General features: G+C 36.4%; 2 protein-coding genes across 4 annotated transcripts; one reads left to right on the top strand and one right to left on the bottom strand.

The window, feature by feature from the left end:
* The first annotated feature begins 2,595 nt into the window (after positions 1–2,595).
* Positions 2,596–7,974, top strand: LOC121971966 (hydroxyproline O-galactosyltransferase GALT6-like). The gene is made up of 7 exons (XM_042523518.1): positions 2,596–3,682; positions 3,853–4,082; positions 4,166–4,453; positions 4,525–4,653; positions 4,753–4,926; positions 6,431–6,538; positions 7,457–7,974. Exons 1-7 carry the CDS (start codon positions 2,800–2,802, stop codon positions 7,664–7,666), a joined length of 2,022 nt encoding a protein of 673 aa, XP_042379452.1. The 5' UTR covers positions 2,596–2,799; the 3' UTR covers positions 7,667–7,974.
* A 369-nt stretch (positions 7,975–8,343) lies between these two features.
* On the bottom strand, positions 8,344–15,678 carry LOC121971967 (F-box/kelch-repeat protein At1g67480-like). 3 transcript variants are annotated; one of them, XM_042523522.1, is made up of 4 exons: positions 15,564–15,678; positions 13,586–13,642; positions 12,623–13,468; positions 8,344–9,215 (listed from the first exon to the last, which is right to left on the bottom strand). In XM_042523522.1, the coding sequence occupies exons 3-4, from the start codon at positions 13,162–13,164 to the stop codon at positions 8,588–8,590; spliced, it is 1,170 nt and encodes a 389-aa protein (XP_042379456.1). In that variant the 5' UTR covers positions 13,165–13,468; positions 13,586–13,642; positions 15,564–15,678; the 3' UTR covers positions 8,344–8,587. The 3 variants fall into 3 exon arrangements, with proteins under 3 accessions (XP_042379456.1, XP_042379453.1, XP_042379455.1); XM_042523519.1 differs by having other exon boundaries at positions 12,623–13,492; XM_042523521.1 differs by having other exon boundaries at positions 12,623–13,492; positions 13,586–13,673; positions 15,564–15,639.
* Positions 15,679–16,301: the final 623 nt, after the last annotated feature.

Genomic DNA, 16,301 nt, shown 5'->3' on the forward strand with positions numbered 1-16,301 from the left:
CAAAATGGTGTCGCGGAACAAAAACATCGTCATATTGTTGATATGAGTCTTACTCTCTTAGCCCATGCCGCTATGCCACTCAAATTTTAGGATGATGCCTTCTCCACCATGGTTTTCTCATTAATCGCATTCCCTCTACAAGTCATCAAGGTACTGTACCCATTACCAAATTACTAAATATTACTCCTAATTACTCCTTTCTCAAGACCTTTGGTTGTTTTTATTTCCTATATCTCCGTCACTATAATGCCTACAAACTTGACTTTCGGTCTAAACCTTGCATGTTTCCTGGATATAGCTCTAAACACAAGGGATATAAATGTCTTGATGCCACTGGTAGTATATATATCTCTTGTCATGTCACTTTTGATGATGATTCCTTTCCTTTTCTTCAATCTCACTCCACGCACTTTGCCTCTCAATCTCCTGAGTCACTTCATCCTTGTTGTTCTCCTACTCTAATCTCATGTCCACCGGTTCAAAGTTCATCCTTCAGTCCAACCTTTGATCATTTAACTTCTAGCAATCTCACTTCACCTCCTCTTTTTGAGTCTTCTGCTTCTATTATAGCTCCCACTTCTCTAGGCTCTGAAACTTCTCTCCCTTCCTTTGTTCAGCCTCTGTTAAGCATTCTAGTCCTCTTCCTATGAATTAGTATCCAATGGTTACTCGTGCTAAGGCAGGTGTTTTCAAGTCCAAAGTATTGGAAGATTATTGGTGCAATCGTTGTTGGGTTAATGTTGACCAGTTTGACTAAACTCGAGTGGGTTCAAGTTTGAGTTTTAATATTTAGTCAATATGTGGGATAATATGTGAGAAGACGTTAAATATGTCAAGGTTGACCGAATATTTGACAATATGTGTGACGAGACTCAAGTAAGTTATAGAGGACTAGATCTTGACTGGAAAACCCTAACTGGAGGTTAGACAAGGTAAAATACTAACTCGAGAGTTAGGCAAGGACAAAGTCCTAATTCGAGAGTTAGATAAAGAAAAGTCCAAGTAGGTCAAGGAGGATCATACGTTGATAAAAGAAAGTCTTAACTACGATTAGACAAAGGGAAGTCTAAGTAGGTCAAGGAGGACCGCATGTTGGCAAAGGAAAGTCCTAACTACGGTTAGGCAAAGGAAAGTCTAAGTAGATTAAGGAGGACTACACGTTGGCAAAGGAAAGTCCTAACTGCGGTTAAGTAAAGGAAAGTCTAAGTGGATCAAGGAGGACTACAAGTTGGCAAAGGGTACTCCTAATTGCGGTTAGTCAAGTGAAAAATAAGTGTTGTTGTACTTTCCAAACGATCAAGAGACATCTACAAGCTATAATAGATCAAGCAAGATATTTATTGTATTGTGTATTCATTTCGTTAGTGTATTTTCTTATTGTGAGCTTGTACGAGATTTCTTCACCTACAGATTATTTTTGAAAATGAGTGTTTTATATAGTATAGTGTGTGCACTGTGTGGATCTTTGGATTAGTCACCTCTTTAAGTGGATACCAAGTAAATCTTAGTATTAGCGATTACCTCAAGTTTTCCGCTGCAACATTTCATCAACAAAGTGATTGGAGCTAATCACCCCCTCTAGCCCCTAAAGTGTCCTAACAAGTGGTATTAGAGCGAGACAGCTCTCCTTGGACTAATCGCCAAAAGAGCAACGAGCTATAGGAAGAAGAAAGAGCAACGACGGCGGGCGGCGGCGGCGGGCGACGGGGGACTAGGGGTATATTCGACATTCAAATTTTGGTTAAAAGATAACATTATAATGTAATCGAATTACATAGTATTTGCTTTGTATCCAGATTACAAAACTTCACTACATTTTGTAATCGTGATTACATTATATTACAAGTTTAAAAAGTAAATCAAACAAAATAATCAACCTTGTAATGTAATCCTGATTACATTACCAAACACATGACACCCTACCAAACACCAGTTAAATTTCTATTGAGTTTATAAAAGTTTAGATTAAATACATCCAGACTTTTAAAATCCATTAAAATTATTAAAAATAATTAAAAATCTAAGATTAACTACACCCCATAAATATTATATATATATATATATATATATATATATATATATATATATATATATATATATATATATATATATATATATATATATATATATATATATATATGTATTTATGATAATTAATAAAAAGAGCCTTTTATTTAAAAACAAAACATTTATTTAAAAACAAAACAAAAATGGAAATTGTATAAAACGGATTGACAAGTGTTGTAAGCTTAAAATCTAAAAAACTGAACATAAATAGAGAGAATTCTAAATTCCAAGGGTGTATCTCTATAGATGTAAAAAAAAAAAATATTGCAAAGAAATTTAGGTGCATTTTTTAAATAAATAAATAAAACGTGGTTGTATTTGCAACGGCAACGTGGAAGGGCTTCTATTCTCATTGACTTGACAAACGCCGGCGCCGAACCTCCTTCCTCGCCTCGCCTGCCGTTTCAACTACGTACCCGTACAAAACCAAACGCGCTTTGAAATCGCCCTCCCTACTAGCGAAATGCTCTGCGGGACCCACGCCAGAATAAAACCGTCGGGTTATTCATCGAGTTCCCAAATTGGAAATTATAATACCGCAACTCCCAGCCCACGCCCTCCTCTCAAACGGCTATTTCCTTTTGCTCTCGGCAGTCGGCTCCGCTCCCTTCGGCTCCTCCTCGGCGTCGCTCCCATTTCTAGGGTTACGGTCGCCGGCGATTTCCTCGCTTATTATGCCGATTTGATCGCCTCCCTGGCTGGCGGATCAGTGGAGGATCGGTGGGTGCGACGATGAGGCGGTCGAGGCTGGAGCTGTCCTTTAATCCGTTTACTCGGAAGAGGTTCCTGCACTTTCTCCTTGTTCTCGGGATTCTCTACCTCTCTTTCCTCCTCCTGTGTGAGTTCCCCTTCGTATTCCACGGATTCACGCCGCTTGGCGCCGCGGGCGGCCTCCTCGGTGGCGACGCGGTGGCCCGTCGAGTCTCCCTGCAAAGCGAGGAGGACACCCAAGGGATCTATGCCCCTGTTCGTCCCTTTTTATTCCCTTATCGACCGGAAGTTTCCGCTGCAGCTCCTATCCCGCACCGCTTGCCGCTCGAGACTCTGAGCTCGCGATCGCTGATCGTCTCCGGTTTGGCGCAGTTGGAGCTCAACTCGAGCAGTAATGGAGCCTTTTCGGATCTCCATAAGTCGGCGTGGGACGCGTGGGAGTTGGGGAGGAGGGTTTTTGAAGACCTCAAGGCTTCTCCGGCGCCGTCTGCTGCGGCTCCAACACAGGGGATTCGGGTGGAAGAGAACTGCCCGAACTCGATCATGTTGTCCGGAGGGGAGTTTCAGGAGCGAGGGAGATTGACGGTGCTTCCTTGTGGGCTGACGTTGGGGTCCCATATCACTCTGGTGGCGAGGCCACGCAGGGCGCACCCCGACTATGACCCAAAGATATCGGTTCTGAAGGACTCGGAGCAGGCCCCGATGGTTTCTCAGTTCATGATGGAGCTAAAGGGGCTTAAAACTGTGGATGGCGAAGACCCTCCAAGGATTCTCCACTTTAACCCCCGGTTAAAGGGCGATTGGAGCGGCAAGCCAGTGATGGAGCTGAACTCCTGCTACCGCATGCAGTGGGGGTCCGCTCAGCGATGTGAGGGCTGGAAGTCCAAGTCCAGCGAGGAGACAGGTATGGACATTCAGGATACTCGTTGGCCTAAATATTCAAATCCCATTTGTGAATTCTATTAGGAGTTTTAGGCTAGTTTCTGATTATTTTTTGATGCTAAAAAATATCAATCTTCAATATGCATATGATATTTTCATTCTTTATCTGAATTGGATTGTCAAATGTTACAGTTGATGGTCTGGTTAAGTGTGAAGGGTGGACTCGAGATGAAGATACCCAGGTGGAAGAGACAAAGAAGTCATGGTGGTTTAAGAGATTAATTGGTCCGGCAAAAATCTCATTTGATTGGCCATATCCATTTCTTGAAGACAAATTGTTTGTTTTAACATTAACTGCTGGTTTAGAGGGTTATCATATTAATGTTGGTGGGAGGCATGTAGCATCCTTTCCATACCGTACTGTGAGTTTAGCTTAAATCTTTCTCTCTAACTTCAAATTGACTTACTATAAGTTCTATTTTTAAAGTTTTGATTTTTCCTACAGAGTTTCGCCCTTGAAGATGCCACCGGCCTGTCATTGAATGGAGATCTCGACATTGAGTCAATATATGCTGTTTCATTGCCTGCTAGGCATCCTAGTTTTTCCCTGAAAAGGGAACTGGAGATGTCTGCTCAGTGGCAGGCTCCTCCACTTACTGATGAGCCTATAGAACTTTTCATCGGCATCCTTTCTGCAGGAAACCATTTTGCAGAACGTATGGCAGTCAGAAAATCGTGGATGTCTGCATTAACTAGATCATCAAATGTGCTGGCAAGGTTCTTTGTTGCGCTGGTAATTTTTTGTAGTTGCTTGTTAAATTCAGTTATTTTAGGTTATCATCTTGTGACACATTTTCTGGACAGAATGGAAGAAAGGAGGTGAACATGCAATTAAAACTGGAAGCGGAATTCTTTGGGGATATTGTTATAGTACCTTACATGGACAGTTATGATCTAGTTGTTTTGAAGACTGTGGCTATCTGTGAGTATGGGGTAAGTCCTATTGGATGTTAAAATTTACTGCTGGAGCTTTAATCATAATTGTAAATTAGTTGGTAATAATTATACTTCTTTTGTCCTCTGCAAAAATAGGTTCGAAAAGTATCCGCCAAATATATTATGAAGTGTGATGATGACACATTTGTGAGGCTTGACTCAGTACTCAAGGAAGTGAATAAAATCCCATCCGATAGAAGTCTTTACATTGGGAATATTAATTATTACCACAAGCCTCTTCGCTTTGGGAAATGGGCTGTGACATATGAGGTATGTACTTTCTTCTGCTCATGTTTCATTTCTATGGTAATTAGATTTTGCAAGCTCCTAAACAAGCCTCCTGATGCTTTATGGCAAGAGGAGGAATGTGCTATTTATTATATTTCTGAAGGTTTGAAAAAACATGTGCAAAGATACGTGGTTGAGCCACTACAAAATGTGGTCCATTTTTTAAAAAAATAGCATTGGTTATATTGCAGAAAGGCACAAAGTTTGCATCTACTATATAATACATCAGATTAATCAACCTAATCAATTATGGTAAGGAAAACTTTGCATCTATTACTTAATAATTAAACAAATCATGCTAACTAATCAAATTTCATATAGATATTTTGTATATGAAATATGAATGAAGGCAATAGATATAACACGAAACAGAAATATACAGTGAATGCTAATCAACCATGATAATTTGCATGTCTAGCTAAGCATGCATATAACATATAACTTTTTTCAAAATTTCAAAAGAACCTGACAGGACTCCTAGTTTTAAATTTCTCCCAAACAGAGTTTCCAAACATGACTCTTCTTTCTTTCATTTTCCCATCTTTAGATTGATAGTAATAAAAAATGTCAATCTGAACTTAGCAATAGCATTGATAATGAGAGAGGAATGATGATAGTGAGCAATTAATTGGTGATTACACATTCTCAGGATTATGAAAGCATTTTTCATATATAACAAATGTTCTAACTATTTTTGTGGGTACACTTAATGCTTCACCTTTTTCTAAATGATGGCCACTTATTCACTGTATGGTTAGTGGTTATCTCACCACAAGTGACATGCATACTTAACTTTTTAAATCCATATGGTTGAAGCAACTTTTTGAGGTTAGATTCATCTTTCTTTTCAGTTGTTTGTTTTACTTATAGAAGCCCCCAGCCCTTGTAGGCTGCCATAGCAGATCCCACAGACAATATCCAATCGATGTTACTTAGTACATGGTGTGTTACATATTCATAGCAACTTTGGCTCTCTAGTTGATTGAAAGAACTTGGAAATTTCACTATTTGGAATTTTATCATGTTAATATTTTTTTACATAAAAAGCAAATCAATAGATTCACCTAAGGAAAGCACAGAGGACATGCTCACATTTTGGAGAAGATACTTAGGAGAACCATCTAAGATGCAATGAATTCAATCCTTTCTTTGCTTGGTTGCTTCTTATCTTCCTTTTTCTCCTTTTCCTCTCTTTTTCTTCCTTTTTTCTGTTCTTTCCCTTTGTAAGCCTCTATTTCTCTATTTATTCCTTTTTTCCCTCCTGTTCTTCCTTCGGTCCATCTCCATTGATGTATGGTCAGGGTTCAAGTCTTCAAGAGGTGGGATGAGGGATGGTTGGTCCAGGTGAACCATTAAGTTATACTCTGTTTGTTTGTTTTTGTTTCTTTTTTCCTTGTAACAAATATAGCGATGTTACTATTATCTCCAGATTTCTAATGATATATTTTTTTATATAGTTTAGTAACATTAAATTTCTTTCTTTCAGGAATGGCCAGAGGAGAACTACCCACATTATGCTAATGGTCCAGGCTATGTTATATCTTCTGATATTGCAAATTATGTTGTTTCGGAGTTTGAAAAGCATACACTGAGAGTAAGCTCCTATCTTTATTTTAACAGATCAGTTCAATACTTCGTTTTGTAACAAATATATGCTAATTACATTTTTATATAAACTTCTCCCTGCCACACTGTTAAATGAATTAGGGACATGTTTATTAAGCTGACATATCAATATGCCTCATTGACTACCAAGTGGTTAGTTCCTCGAGAAAGCTTAACTCATTATTAAATTGAAAATTTGGAGATTGGATTAAGAAGAAAGCTGAAGGATACAAAAACTTTTGGAGTAGCCTGCTGTAATTTACATGGCGCATTGACCATATAAGTCAGCTTAGCAACACATAATAAGCAAGTTAGTAGTCCAAGAGAAGACTAACAGTTAATATACACATAATGTATGACACATAGTCAAGTTCTCCTGTTTCAGATTGACATCATGACTTTGTTAAAGTTGGTGGATATGTAGTACCTGGAGTCACTTGTAATTCACATTAGGATCCAAATTATAGTTTCTATCAGAATTCTCTATTTTATTTATAATCCATTGGATTGTATCACACAACATACAAAATGCCTAATAACACTTCTCCAAAGTAATATATTTTTCTTGACACTTGACAAATAACACTGTTCCAAAGTAATATACTCTTGCTCTTGAACATTGAACAGCCGTTTTTTTTTGTTGTGCGTGTGTTTTCCATTTTTGTTTTTTAAGCAACATTCACATTTTCATTTTAAAAGTGCCACTTGAACTCATTCCTTAGAAAATGTAAAAATATCCCTAACTTTTGCGGACTGCATTTTATGGGATAGCAAAATCTTTAATTATAGCTTATAGACTATATGCAAGTAAATATGCCTGAAAAATGATAGACCTTTAAAGGATCACTGGTACAAGTTTTAGGATACTGCAGCTATTCATTGCTGTAACTTGTTTACTCTTGTGCAGTTATTCAAGATGGAAGACGTGAGCATGGGCATGTGGGTGGAGAAGTTCAACATTACTAAGAACCCCGTGGAGTACGTCCACAACCTCAAATTTTGCCAGTTCGGTTGCATTAACGATTACTACACCGCTCATTACCAGTCCCCTAGGCAAATGATGTGCATGTGGGAGAAACTGCAGGCAGGAAAACCTCAATGTTGCGACATGAGATGACACAGCATCCTTCACCACCAGCAGCTCAGAAGCCAATTTTGCAAGTTATATCAGAGCAGAGGCTCGAGCCATCTCCAATCCTAGAGAGTCATGTGTATGGTACGTCAAGGTGTGATTTAGCGCAAGCTTCCCTTGCCAGATTCATTTATTATTTCGTCCTTTTGGGTTGATTTGGGAAGAAAGGAGGGAACTGGACTAGGAATATGAACTGATGTTTTGGTAGGTGTCTACCATGAGCTACGTACAATGTAATTTAATGTAATACACATTGGAGATTTGATTTCAACGAGCCCCCTAATGCAAAAGTATTACCTCTGACTGATTGTTGGGCTCTACTCTTTCCTGTTCTTCATGAGCCTATTTGGATCACAATGATTGATCAGACTGCCTGATCCATTTTGACTGATTGTTGGGCTCTACTCTTTCCTGTTCTTCATGAGCCTATTTGGATCACAATGAATGATCAGACTGCCTAATCCATATATGTGCCATCCTTATTGGAAGTTAAAATGATGATGATATAGACATGAGATATTCATCTCGACTTGATGTCTCAAAATTCTTGATCCTGAAAAAAAATGATCGAACTAACCTGCTTAAGAGTTCTGAGCAGTATCAATAGGAACTGATTAGATCAATACAACTAGTTTACTCATCCAATGATCTGCAAAAAGTAGTGCTTGGTAAATAAATAAAGTTTAATATGGAAGCAAATGTAAAATATTATGCAGTCACATTTTAGGGAGTGATATGACTGAACTCAAATAGGATCAGAGACATTTCATAGTAGAGCTGAATTGAAATCACACACAATGCAGAAGCCAAATGGCTTTAGCAACCTAAAGCCCACCTAATGAAGACGACAACAACACTAAGGCCAACCTAACAAAGAAATGATAAGCCGACCTACATAAGGAACCTTCATGCCTTGATTGTCACACTGCACAGGCACAAGCCGGAGGGCTTCAGTGAAGACGTCTGCCATTCAGATCCTACTGGAGCATCAGGATCATAGAGCAGTGTTTGATATCCAGGCGTTTCTTCGAGCGCAAAAAGTAACAACTTGTGGTTAAATATCCCAAAGCGGAATGCAATGGATGAGCTACCAGTAACAGGCACTGGAACTTTATTCCAAGAACTATCAACCGGATTAAATATTGCTAACTTTCTCTGGTTCTTCCACTCAATACAGAACAGTTTGTTGTCGAGCACAGCATGTGCGGTGACCATAACGCATCCGCTTCTCATCTCATTCCACGAGTGGCTTTCTGGATGATACACATTCACAAACTTGGTATTACCAATTGTGAAGCTAGATCGGCCACCCATCACGTAAAGTTTGTCTTCAAAGCTGCAAGCAAAGCAACCCCACCTTGGGCAACGAAGACTTTCGATTATGGTCCACTTATTTATGCTTGGGTCATACACTTCGACACTTGATAAGCAATCACCATGAGAATCAATTCCACCTACAGCGTATATAAAACCATCAAGCTCGGCACAGGCAAAGTCACAACGAGCAATATTCATCTTGGTCAATGTGCTCCATCTGTAAAAAAGAAACGCTTCATTAGATTAATATTTGTGGACATATAATGTGCAGTAGAGCAGTACTGAATGAATCAATTAATCATGATAAACAAAGTGCCATGATATATTCATTGCTTGATTACATCAAATTGGTAATTGATGCAGGATCATCCCTTGAATTTTAAAGAGCTCTGTCGGTGGCCACACGTGCAGAATTTAGAGATCTACAATTGTTAGAGGGAATCCGTAACCGCTAAGTTTTGATCTCAAAAAATAATGTTTAGGCCTTCGCCGGAGCCTCCGAAGATTTTATTACTATTTTTAGTAATTTTTATTTTTATGATATTTAAAGTATTTTTGATATTCATAGATTAGGGTTTAGGGTCCTGTTTATTAATTTCGATTTCTGTCAAGAAATTTTCTTTTCTTTATGAGATAGGAATTAATGTCCATAAATTGAGATTTTCTTTCTTTTCTTTGTTTTAGGGTTTAGAATCTATATAAACACTTTGTTTTAGGGTTTAGAATCAATATAAACACCTATTTAGTCGTATGAGGATTCATCCCTCAATTATTAACAAAATTTTCTTTTTTTAGCAAATGATGAATTTTCTCCTTTATTTCTTCAGGCTCTACTCAATTCCTTCTCATTAGCCCGTAGATAATCGCTATCCTGTCCGACGTCTGTTACACATCATGTCAACTTAAGAGAGATCTTTTAAATCTAGTAGGTTGACTTGACTTTGAGCAACTTTATGTTCACTATATAAATGTTGAGTTGCTTTTCTCTTTTAAGCAATTGTTTTTTTTTATGTTTTAGCAATCATATTCTATGAAGCGATTTACAATGATACTTTGATTCTACTCTCCTAAAAGGAACATCAGCTCTCACAATTTCGTCTCCATCCACCAAAACCACCATAAATGTTTCAAAAAAAGTAGGCATACGACGTACAAAAAGCTTGCGCCCTTCTTTGTCTCTAAAGACAGGGTGCCCTAACTCATCCAACAGCTATTCCATCCCCGTTATCCATTGACCCTTCTCTAAATAATCCCCCTTTTGTCGGATTATTACCAATGTAATCATAAAAAACTAATTTTTCGGGAATTTTAGACCAAGCTTTCGATAAACTTAGATTTTCGTCTAGTCCGGCGCTAACTCTTCAGTATTCTGGATGTACAATTCCATTTCGTTAGTTATTTTACATTTCAGTTGGAAAATGCATTCGAATGTTTGGGATACTATAAGTGATAAAGTAGTAACTCATATTACAAGAGGAAACTTTGCGCAGAGTTCCATTACTATTAATGGGTGGCTCCTAGATTTCTTATGGGCACAGGCATCTCAAGGAATTCAATCTTATGATTCTTCATTATCTGCATATGGTCTTTTTTTCTTTGGTGCTCATTTTGTATGGGCTTTCAGTTTAATATTTCTATTCAACGACCGTGGTTATTGGCAAGAACTCATGAACCCCCATCCTTTTACCAATTAACATCCTAGAAGATTTAACAAAACCTTTATCTCTTAGTTTTCGACTTTTCGGAAATATATTAGCCGATGAATTAGTAGTTGTTGTTCTTGTTTCTTTAGTCCCTTCAGTAGTTCCTATACCTGTCATGTTTTACAAGTGGTATTCAAGCTCTTATTTTTGAGACCTTAGCCACGGCTTATATAGGTGAATCCATGGAAGGTCATCATTAACTAACTTTTCAAATAGTCCTTTTTTTTAAAAAAAAATTCTATTATTAAGCAAGCTTATCCCACATGATTCATGATAATCCAATTGGATGGGTAAGATAAGAGTGTATGATTCCATCATCGAATTGTAGGAGAAAAGACTAAAAGAACAAGATATAATCACCATGCAAAAGCATATTACTAAGAAAGCAATTTCTAACGAAGCTGTTCTATCTCTTTACTTGAAAAAGCCACTACATATGTTGAAATTCTTCCTTATTTAAGCAATGCTTTTCAATTAATCAATCGACGTGAAAGAAAAACTGAACGGGCATAGCTAACACAATAGCAATGACACAGATCTGCTTAACATGATTAAAATGATTCAGAAAAAGGAGTTATTAGCTTGTAGCTAAGGGTTTTAGCTTTTAATCTGATAAATGGCAGGTTGTTTTATATTTTTGGGACCAATAACCTCCTACAATTAACTTAATTCAGACAATTAAAGTCATAAAAACAGGCCAAAATAGATGACCAAAAACAACTTTTATTCAAACCTTTTCTATAATTCAATTAGTTGATTAGTGTGATCAGTAACTATACTGACTTCAAGAACTTAAGTTAGTGGAATACTAATTTATAAGCTTTTCTTTTCCTAAAATTTCTTAACAAATTGGATGGCAGCGGCCTTTAAGATACTCCAGCATGCTACTTGCCAAAGGAGATCATCTCCCTGTAACTTGGATGCCCAAATGATCTTATGCTACATTGAGGAATGTATACTTTTAAGTGAATTTTCCATCCCTACAGGTTGTCTATGAGCATTGAGAAAGATGTACGTCAAAATCCTCCCTAGTATTAGGGATTGCAGGATTGAATTAGATCTCAGCATGACACAGTTTTGTTATCTTTGCGAATCCCAGAAAAACGTTTGCACTTAGGAAAAACAGAAAAGTAACAGACTTGTGCTGAATACAGGGACTCAAGCAAACAAGTAGTCTTGACAAAGTATTGGTCATCTACTGGCTTGCCATAATAACAATGCAAGTAGCATCGATACTCAAACAAACAAATTCAACTTGATTTTTTCATCCAACTACCAGTTATATTTCATATTCAACTATAATACTTATTAAGTGTTTAATACTTAAAATGTATTTCAAATGGGTGTGTAAACCTAGAATTTTATGCTACTGTCAATCTTTTTAGATGGCATAGAGCTGAATAAAGAAAACAGATTTTGAATTTCTTTTCCTGGAGAAACAAAACCAACAAAAAGTAATACTATCATTGTTTAACCATGTTAAAGTTGTTCTGTTAAATTAGGGTTCATTAGACAAGGGAAATAAAAGGATAGAAAAAAATAAATCTATGCTAGCCCTCTTGAAACCACTGTAATCTAGTTTCAAGAATACACCTTTGTTAAACCATCCTCTCATTTCAAGTTTTTGTTCCTGAACACATGATGAATTTATATTGAACAAAAATTTTATACAAAAAGTAGAACAGGAGAGCGACGAGAATGAAAGCAAACTCAATACAGCAAAAAATGGAAAACAATTATTTTTGGTAGAATGTGTCAATTTATAGAAGGAATATTATGGAAAATTTCAGCATCTTATGAGTAAAACTAAGAGGAACTTCAAATTAAGTCATAATCACCATTCATCCAGACACTCAACAATACAAAGCAGGCTACAAGGACAAACTAGGCATGTAATATGATGGAGGAGAGTGAGAGATACCTATTAAGCCGAGAATCATACTGATAAACATCATTTGAAACACACTCCTTCCCTATGTCAACTGAGTAGCCAGCTATAACAAACAGATAAGCATCAATGACAGCAATTCCAAACCCAGCTTTTTTAGAACCAGGCATTGGAGGAAGCACCATTCTGTTATCCCCTAAGCCAGACAATACTTCCCAATGGTTCCTACTGCCATCAAGATCACCAGTTAAGATATACAACCATTCCTCGATCTTCCCAGCCTCCTTTCTTATAACAAGAAACTCCTTGCTTTTAATAAAAGATCTCCATCTCTTGCAAACAGCACCTATAACAGGGAGCTGTTTCCGGGGAAGAAGAACAAGACAGAACTTGGCCACATCATCAGGCAATCCAGGTATGATTGGACAATCGGGATTCTGCTGCGCTTGCAAGGAAAATCCAGCTGAAAACTTTTGAGTTGCCAGATTAGATTGAATTGAAACATTCAGACGCACCTCTGCATCTGCAAGCCTTTTTTGAACACCAAAGAACCCAGGCATTGCTAAATCGAGCATTTAAATAATGCTATAATTGATTAACATCCAGACTCAAAACAAATCTTTTGAGCAAGTCAGAGTAACGAGGAATAATGTTATAAGAAGCAGTAGCCTAAAGAGAAAGATTCGTGATATCCATCATTCATAGGTATCTTAAGAGACCAAGGTACGAAAGAAGGCAATGATTCAAACAGCACAGGTGCAAATCCCAAGGGTGTTTTCTGTTTTCTTATGGTTGTTTTGAAGGCCATTCCACAGTTGCTGCTCCCAGAAAAATTCTTCTGGATTAATGTCTGCTCTAGTTCACTGTAATTCTTGGTTTCTCCCAAAAACATCATACCAAAATCTACAAAATATTAGCGAAAGTAAAATAGTAGTACAGAATCAGAGAGAGAGAGAGAGAGAGAGAGAGAGGGAGAGAGAGAGAGAGAGAGAGTACCAGTGGGCACAAAACTTTCAAAGATGTCAACCAGCCGTAAGATCCATTTTGAATCAACTGAAGCATAAAAATCAACATACTCAACATACTACAAAAAAATCAGGACAAAGATCCAGTGATGCAAAACACTCAACATACTCATTATAAATTTTGCTAATCATATATAGAGAGAGATTTGGAATATCAAATAAAATGTAAAAGCCTCACTATTTACTCTCCAAAGATGAAGACATCACATTAGAAAAACTTTTCATCCTCTATTCAATTGCAACATTTTATTTTCAGGTCATTACAAAAATGGCCTGAGGCTTGGATTGTGCTTATTGTTGGATTCAAATGCTGAGTGTGTGGCTGACTACATGTTGAATTTACACTCTCTTAAGAAAAAAAAAGTCTCTTGAGCTTTACCATTTGTTATCTGCTATTTATTTGTTTATTGTTGGATTCAAAATGGTTCCAAGTGCTGAGTGTGTGGCTGACTACATGTTTAATTTACTCTCTTAAGGAAAAAAAAATCTCTTGAACTTTACCATTTGTTATCTGCTATTTATTTGTTTAGTGTTGCACAAATTGAATCTCTTGAGCTTTACCATTAAACCACAACTCCCACACCAACCATCCACTACCTATTTCCTTCATTTGCAACTTCAACAAGCTCTACTGCAATGCCAAAGTTGAACAGTTAACTTCATTTTGAAGTTTTTTTTTATTCTAGATTGAAGTTTATGCGACACTGATAAACAAACTTTGTTCAATTATCAGATTCTAAATTTCTAATCTATTCACATTGTTTACACTTAATAATTATTTAATTTCTTAGAGAAATATAGGGATAAAACATGTAAGTTGGTGCAATATACTTGGAAGCATATACATGTATCTTTGTGTTTCTACACAATCTAGAGTCTCTGAACAATTTTAGTAAAACCATTTAGTTTTAGCTTTGTTCCCTTTATCCAAACTCCGTAATTTGGAAACTATAGTAAAATAGATAACTGAGAGCAATAACACTTGTTTGAGAATTCAAGTACTTTTGGGATGTGTTTGTCCACAGTAGAGAAAGTTTGCATAGTTTCTAGTGAACTTGCTGTCAGATTAATCCAAATGGATATTTTCAACATTTTATGGACAAATATTAAAAATAAAAAAAAATATATAATTTAGTGAAATAGTATGTGTAAATTTAAATAATTTTAGAATATTTTTTATTAACAACCTAGAAAAACTGATTTTATTTAGTACACGGGTATTTTGGTCCGTTTGACCAAAATCTAAAAAAGGTGGGACGCTGTCTCCTGAGTTTTCAAATTAACAGAGCTGGCATGTTTTAAAACAACATGGGTGATACAGAACGAAAATTGCGGACTTGCGGTACAAAATACTTGTAATTAAGATGACAAAGGCTTCGCTTTGCCAAAGAGAAAAGCAAGTCCTACAATAATTTTTTTAGAATACAGGATTCAGGATAGTTGGTTCAACAATGATTGTCTCACATATAACATAATGTAATCGCCATAGAGCATAATCTAAGAGAAAAAAAGGAACTAATACCTATCTTCTCAGCACGAAGTAAAGGTAGACCTAATAGCAATCACACTAAACAGATCACAACTGAACGGTACTATTTTTTTCCCTGCTTCTTGCTAAAATCGAGCCGATAATTTTTTTTTATCAAAATAGTTCTCTACATATCCCAAATCATGATTTGCAGGATAGATCTAACATTGCCGAACGGGTAAAAACAAATGATCAACAGAAAAGAGAAACCAATTTCGTAAATTATTACTTGCAAACAAAATAGACTAGATTAGCTTCAAAGAAAAAGGGGGGAAAAAAGCGAAATACAATCGAACGCCTCCAAGAAAAGAAGAAGAGACTAAGGGGCAACGGAAAATCATTGCTAAATACCAAACACAAAAAAAATATATATATATCTCAGATCTGTAGCTGTGTGAAAGATTGAGATGAGAAAATTTACCTAAAAATTTGGGTACAGATCTTGGAATGTAACGGATAATGCGGAAGAAGAAGGCGACGTCGATGGAGGCGAGTAGGAAGGGAAGTGATAAACAAGGGCAGGACGCCTTTTAAATAGGGTTGAATAGTAAACAAAATTGTTTACTTGCGGGTAGGAAAAGGATAGGAGGGGAGGAGAGAAGAGATGAGATATGTTTACTAGTGTGGAAAGGAGAGGAGAAAAGATGGTAGCGCCGAAAATGTTGACCTTTTGCACTATTGATGGAAGCTCATACTTACTTGTTTCCTTATTATATTAATTTAAATTTATTTATTTAAAATTTTATTAAATTTGAATTTTCATGGAGCTCAATTAATAGAGGTTAACATGAAACTCCTATTATTATTATTATTATTATTATTATTATTATAAAAAATAATTAATGAATTTATAATTAAATTTAAAATAAGTTAATCAATAAATTTCATTTACAATCTTCTTTTACTATTGGGCACCAAGGGTATTAATATACATATAATTCATTTATAGCCCTAGGAATTTTGCCTTCCTGATTATTTTTTTTAAAAATAGTAGAAAGAAAAATAAGGGGAAAAGGTTAAAAAAAAATTATATAGATTTGCTCAAAATCATACTATCTACTTGTATAAATGGTTAATGTACAATCTGAACAATTAATAGCAACAATTGCTCTTAAATTATTGTGATATTATAGCAAGAATTAAAATAAATTATAAATTT

Source organism: Zingiber officinale, chromosome 4A (assembly GCF_018446385.1).
Source record: "Zingiber officinale cultivar Zhangliang chromosome 4A, Zo_v1.1, whole genome shotgun sequence".
NCBI classification, from domain to species: Eukaryota; Viridiplantae; Streptophyta; class Magnoliopsida; order Zingiberales; family Zingiberaceae; genus Zingiber; species Zingiber officinale.

What these genes read in the sequence shown, in the direction of transcription:
- LOC121971966 (XM_042523518.1), top strand. Translation starts at nt 2,800, where the DNA reads ATGAGGCGGTCGAGGCTGGAGCTGTCCTTTAATCCGTTTACTCGGAAG. An exon ending in CAAGTCCAGCGAGGAGACAG is followed by an intron (nt 3,683 to 3,852) that starts GTATGGACATTC and finishes CAAATGTTACAG; the next exon opens with TTGATGGTCTGGTTAAGTGT. An exon ending in TTGAAAAGCATACACTGAGA is followed by an intron (nt 6,539 to 7,456) that starts GTAAGCTCCTAT and finishes ACTCTTGTGCAG; the next exon opens with TTATTCAAGATGGAAGACGT.
- LOC121971967 (XM_042523522.1), bottom strand. Translation starts at nt 13,164, where the DNA reads ATGCTCGATTTAGCAATGCCTGGGTTCTTTGGTGTTCAAAAAAGGCTT. An exon ending in TATGATTCTCGGCTTAATAG is followed by an intron (nt 9,216 to 12,622) that starts GTATCTCTCACT and finishes TCTTTTTTACAG; the next exon opens with ATGGAGCACATTGACCAAGA.